This window comes from Octodon degus, unplaced genomic scaffold (assembly GCF_000260255.1).
Source record: "Octodon degus isolate 3935 unplaced genomic scaffold, OctDeg1.0 scaffold00092, whole genome shotgun sequence".
Classification (NCBI taxonomy): Eukaryota; Metazoa; Chordata; class Mammalia; order Rodentia; family Octodontidae; genus Octodon; species Octodon degus.
Genome location: NW_004524668.1, coordinates 2,167,484 through 2,173,514, shown reverse-complemented (window position 1 = coordinate 2,173,514; position 6,031 = coordinate 2,167,484). Strand labels below are relative to the sequence as shown.

The window sequence follows — 6,031 nt, the reverse complement described above, 5'->3', positions numbered from 1 at the left end:
CTTCACAGGGATAGGAACTTTAAAATACACTTCTGGATTAAAAATCATAAGGGAATGTTATAAAATGAATAGAATCAAATGATACGAAACTGTGAGACCAAGGTGCTGAGTTCAATTCCTGGTACCAAAAAAGAGAAAGAAAGAAACAGAAAAGAAAGTGCAATACATTAAAAGCTTATGAGATGTGTGTGAGTGCTAAGGGGGGAAAAACCCATAGCCCTTAATGTTCATATTTTAAGGAAAAAATTCAGTGAGTTCTCGGAACTAGAAAAATAAAGGGGCCGGGGAGTTGGCTCAGTCAGGGCTGGGGAGATGGCTTAGTAAAAGGGTCGGGGAGATGGCTCAGTAGAATAAGCACCTGCCTGGCAAGTGCAAGGGTCTGAGTTCAAATCCTCAGTTCCACAAAAAAAAAAGAAAAAAAAATAGCAGCATAAATCCATAGAAAACAGAAAATTGAAATAAGAGCGGAAGGTACACAGGGTGGTACACGCTTATAATCTCAGCCCTCCTGCAGCTGAGACAAGAGGACCGCCATGAGTTTGAGGCCAGCTTGGGCTACCTAGTGAGTTGAAGGGCAACCTGAGGTACAAGACCTTATCTCAAAAAACCAAAAACCAAAGCAAACAAAAAGAAATAATAACAGCAGATACTAATGACCTTGGAAAACAATAGAAAGACTTGACAAAAGCCAGAGTTAGTTTTTTGTTTGTTTGTAGTGGGAATCAAACTCAGAACCTTGCCGGAGGTCCTGAGGCAGGACCTGCCTCAGGCAGGCGCTTGTGCCTGCTGAGCCACATCCCCAGCCCTTGTTTTTTTTTTTTTTTAGGTAACTAAACAGACAATTTCAAGCAAGATTACTTAAGGAAAAAGGACAAAAAACTACAAATATGAAAAATGCTGGGTATGAAAGAACAATGGGGTGGCGATATTGCTGAGTGGCATACCGCCTGCCTGGCTAGTGTGAGGTCCTGAGTTTGATTCCTGGTAATGAAAGAGAAAGAAAGAGGGAGGGAGGGAGGGAGGGAGGGAGGGAGGGAGGGAGGAAGGGCAGATAGCTCAGAGGATTAAAGCACCTGCTTAGGCAGACTCAGGGACTGGGGTTTGATTCCTGGCACGCTATGCTGGCCCTGCCCCTGGGGCACGCTGAGCTGGCCACTGAGACTGGGCATGGTGGCGCGCGCCTGTAATCCCAGCACTTGGGAGACTGAAAACGGGAGAATCACCGAGTCCAATCTGTGTAGTGAGACCCTGTAGACCTTGTACTAAATGCATTAAAAAAAGAAAGAAAGAAAGAAAGAAAGAAAGAAAGAAAGAAAGAAAGAAAAGAGAGAGAGAGAGCAGTGGTCCACAGTCCTTTGGAAAGGGTCTCAATCTCAGCAGGAGACACTGAAATGCAAATTTTGCTCCTGCTGCTGACAGTAGCAGTGTGGGAGCCTCGTGAGGATGCCAGCGCTCAGCCGCACAGCTATGGGTTGGCTCAGTCGGGCTGGACGGAAGCTTTGCCAGATCTAGGGAACCTGCAGGTGTCCCTGCCCTCCTTGGGTGTTTCAGCTCAACTCCTGGGCGAATGTTCCCAGCGATGTTCTGTCAAGGGCCTGGGAGGAACGGACAGGAGTGTGTGTGCATTTTTTGAAAATTTTTTTTAAATTAAATAATCAAAATGCTCATCAACTGGGAAAGAGATAAGTATATTGCATGGCCCTATCAGAGCATGCTATGAAGCAGTGTAAGGGAGCTGGAGGGCTGCTCCGCCTGCAGACAGGTAGGGCAGAGCGATGCCTCAGCCCCAGGCAGCCAGCCCTGCTCAGTTCACCTGGACATCTCCAGATTTCCTGTAATTTTCCTTTCTTGCCACAAGGCTCTTTTTCTGGCTCCCCTTCCTCCTGGCCTTCCTTTGGGGCTCACCTTGCCCACAGGCATGCGTGAGGCTCCCAGCCTGACCGCACAGACACTGAGAGGGTTCCCATTGTCTTTCTGCCACATTAATTAAATTCTGCAAAATATTTTCCCCAGTTGTCACCTAATTTCATCCACACCTCTATAAGAAAGCAATGGTGCTGGGCATGGTGGCCCACGCTTGTAATCCTAACCTTTGGGAGGCTGAGGAAGGACTGCCACAAGTTCAAGGCCAGCCTGAACTAGTAGTGAGATGCTGCCTCAAAAAAAAAAAAAAAAAAAAAAAAAAGTAAAGAAAAGCAGTTGTTGGAGCTAGGTACGGTGGAGCATCTGTAATCCAGCTCTAGAGTTGCTGAGGTAGGAGTATGGAAAGTTCTAGGTCAGCCAAGGAGGTATCATGGGTTCTGGCACCCGCCAGATTGCAGAGTGAGACCCTGTTCATAAAGGACTGATGATGGCGCTGGGGGCGGGGCTCATTGGTTGCGGCAGAGGCCCTTGGTTCAATTCCTAGCACACTGGAGCAGGGGGTTATGCTTGTGGCTTCACCTACACAGAGGCTCAGAGGTGTTAAAACATTTGACTGAGGCCACGCAGGTCATCAGGGTTAGGGACTGAACTACGCTCTTTCTGGATCTTCCATGCCTTGGCGCCAGTGCCTCCCATGTAGGGGAGAGTCAAAAACTAGTGACACTGGCTTGGACAGGAAAGGGCTGTCTCACATGCAGTACACCTTGAGTATCTTAATTGCTTTCCTGTTGCTGGGACAGAACACCCAGCACCCACAACTTCAAGGAGGCGAGGCTATTTTGGCTCACATTTTAGAAGTTTCAGTCCTTACGTGGCCAGTGGCACGGTGGAAGTGCCTGGGTAGAAGAGAGTGGCTCACTGCATGGCAACCAGGAAGCAGAGAGGACAAAAGGAGAAACCTGGGAGGGCGGTCACCCTTCCAGGTCAAGCCCCAAGTACCCATCTCTTCTGCCCAGACCCCACCTCCTAACAGCAGGTCAGCGCTAACACCTCCATCGCACGATCGCCATCCAAAAGCCCTACCTGTGAGCACACGACGCTCTTGGGGACAGCTAGGTATAAACCATAGCCATCTGTCCCTGGCCTCCAAAAGATTCAGGTGCATCTTTTTGTGCCAAATGCACTTAGCCCACTTCAAGGACACATTGGCAGACCTCCCAGGCCTTCTTTTGAAATATGGGCTGAACTTTTCCTGACCCCACAGCTCTTGTATTCTGCATGCCTATAAAAGTAGCCCCACATGGACAAGTCTAAGGTCTGCTGCCCGCCTGAGCAGTAAGCAGCTGGGCCTCCTTGCCTTACAGCCACTGTGGCCTCTGAGCACCTGGACAGCTGAACACTGAAGGGAACCTCAGCAACACTAGTGCCCTGCCCGCCTCCAGCAGAGCGCCCTGGGGCTCTTTTCTTCAAGCAAAGTCTGAAGACAAAAGCAAGATCTTGCAGTGTCTTGGGATGCCCTGGAGGCATCCTTCCCTATTGTCCTGACTCAGAAGTATTTGGCTTTAGACCACTAATCTTGTCCAGCAAGCAAGCTCTCCTTTGCTTCAATTTACAGATTCCCAAATTTGCAGGAGCTTTCTTTCTGGAGAAACTAAAAACATTTGAAAGCATTCACCTGCACCGTTTGCTCTGGATGATCACCGTAGAGCTGGCGAAAAGCCATACCCACCCCACATCCTGAACATGGGGCTGCCTTGAATTTTCCTCTTAAATGATGCCCCCCCCCATCACTCAATGGGAAATCTTCAATGGCTAATCTTCCATTCTTCATCATGTTCTCCCACAAAGCACCAGGACACGAGCAACATGTAGACAAAATTTCTGCCAGAGCACAACACACATCATCTCTAGCCTGACTACTGGTGGAATCCTTGTTCCCAGCTTAACCCCCTCTGAGCCTGGTTTTTACTGTCTGCTTCTCCCTGCCCCTGGCATCTGCTTTTTTAAAATCAAGATTCTGAGTTCTCATTACTAAGCTTGGCTTACAAGATTTTAGGCTGCTCCTCTAACCAGAAACTCTAAAGCTTTCTAAACTCTTCCTGCAAACCAGTTCCAAAGGCTTTTCTCAACCACATGGTCAGGTAGAGTCCTGGCAACTTGTCTGGCGCCCTAATCCGTCTTAGTCACTTTCTTGTTTCTAGATCATAGTACCTGATACTGTACGGTACAATCTGAAAGAGGAAAAGGTTATCTTTGGCTCACATTTTGGAAGTTCCAGTCCTCGATGGTAGCAGAGCCTGGGCACAGGAGAGCTGCTTACTTCTTGACAGTCGGAAGCAGAATGAAGGAAAGGAACAGGAAGGGAGGTAAAGACTCTCCCAAGTCACACCCGGGACCCGCCTCTTCTGACCAGACCCCACCTCCCAGCCATAAATCAGCTATGGTGCCCCCTTCATTCAATCACTGTCCAAAAGTCCCACCTATGAATGCATGCGGCTCTTGGAGGGACGTCTAGTGTTAAACTCTAAAACCAAATCAGGGTGCAAGGGAGACACGAGCAGATGGGGTGGATTCAAATCCCAGCAATGGCTTCATCTGCTACTAAGTGCCTTTGTCTTCTTCTTTCTCATCCGTAAAAGGAGTTCCTTGGGAGAATTTAAAGTAAGGAATATAAGTGAGATTGTTTGTGGGTATTGTTCTTACTGGGAGCATCTTCCAGTGGGGAGAATCTGCCTACTCCAAGAAGTTGTGAAAAATGCCACACCTGGGGCTGGGAGTGTAGCTAGTAGTAGGGTAGTTGCGTAGCATGGGCAGTCCCCCACCCACACGCATGAGAGTGCATGCACACATATACACATACAAACACAGGTACACACAGTCTGATATAGTAGTGCATCCAGCACTTGGGAGGCTGAGGCAAGAGGATCACCATGAGTTTGAGACCAGCTTGAAGTGCATATAGACTCTGTCTCAGAAAAAAAAGAAAGAAACAAAGAAAGAAAGAAAGAAAGAAAGAAAGAAAGAAAGAAAGAAAGAAAGAAGAAAAATAAAGTGCCTGGCACATCATTTTAAAAGCTCAGTAATCCTGTGTGGCGCGAGCGGCGCGAGGCGACGGGTTAAGTCGCTGGGCTTTTCGTTTTCATCGCGTAGACAGCTCTACCGCCAAGATGGTCAATGTACCTAAAACCCGAAGGACTTTCTGTAAGAAGTGTGGCAAGCATCAGCCTCACAAAGTGACGCAGTATAAGAAGGGCAAGGATTCCCTGTACGCCCAAGGAAAGAGGCGCTACGATTGGAAGCAGAGTGGCTACGGTGGGCAGACGAAACCCATCTTCCGGAAGAAGGCTAAAACGACAAAGAAGATAGTGCTGAGGCTTGAGTGTGTGGAGCCCAACTGCAGATGGAAGAGAATGCTGGCCATTAAGAGATGCAAGCACTTTGAACTGGGAGGAGACAAGAAGAGAAAGGGTCAAGTGATCCAGTTTTAAGCTCGTCCTTCACTTTAAGGCAAATTGAAATTGAAGATATAGAAAGATTAGCTGTAGGAAAATAAATGCAGTGGTAACCACAAAAAAAAAAAAAAAGCTCAGTAAGCACAATTGTAGCTTAGTGTTCTTAGTTGTTTTTTGTTTTTTGTTTTTGTTTTCAGTGTACTGGGCAACTCATGGGTGCTCTGCTATTGAGCTACATCCTTAGCCTTTTTAAATTTTAGCTTCTTTAATTAATGTTTTGTAGTACTGAGGATGAATGACAGCCTTTGCACTGAACTACATCTCTAACACTTTATGTATTTATTTATTTAGTTATATGTATTTGGCACAGGGTCTCACTACTCAGCTCGAACTTGTAGTGATCCTCCTGTTTTCAACCTCCCCAGCACTGGGATTACAGGCATGCACCACCATGGCCGGTCTTGGTGGCTTGCTCAGCGTGCCCTGGGTTGGGGCTGGAGCTGCATGTGGTGCTGGGATCGAACTCTGGTCCCTGAGCTTGCCTAAGCAGGTGCTTAGTCCACTGAGCTATCTCGTTGGCCCTTCTTTTTTATATATCTTATTTCAGGACAAGGTCTCGCTAAGTCATTAAGTCCTCTAGGCTGGCCTCATCCTGCTGCCTTAGCCTCACAGGGTGCTGGAATTACAGGCATTCACCAACATGCCTGGCTCTTTTT

General features: G+C 47.5%; 2 protein-coding genes across 4 annotated transcripts in view; one reads left to right on the top strand and one right to left on the bottom strand.

The window, feature by feature from the left end:
• Nucleotides 1–6,031, bottom strand: part of Cnr2 (cannabinoid receptor 2) — a 36,013-nt gene that overhangs the window by 3,530 nt on the left and 26,452 nt on the right. Inside the window, exons 1-2 of one of the 3 annotated variants that reach the window (XM_023722598.1) lie at nt 4,344–4,676; nt 4,126–4,160 (exon numbers count right to left, since the gene is read on the bottom strand). The exons of 1 other annotated variant lie outside the window; for it this stretch is intronic. The gene's annotated coding sequence lies outside the window, so the exon portion shown is untranslated. Of the gene's footprint in view, nt 1–4,125; nt 4,677–6,031 lie in introns of those variants that run through there. One more of the 3 variants, XM_023722597.1, reaches the window with a different exon arrangement.
• LOC101574024 (60S ribosomal protein L36a-like) lies at nt 4,953–5,364 on the top strand. Its single transcript, XM_012516118.2, has one exon. It carries the CDS (start codon nt 5,031–5,033, stop codon nt 5,349–5,351), a length of 321 nt encoding a protein of 106 aa, XP_012371572.1. The 5' UTR covers nt 4,953–5,030; the 3' UTR covers nt 5,352–5,364.

Excerpts from the sequence above, each read along its gene's own strand:
- LOC101574024 (XM_012516118.2), top strand. The coding sequence starts at position 5,031 with ATGGTCAATGTACCTAAAACCCGAAGGACTTTCTGTAAGAAGTGTGGC.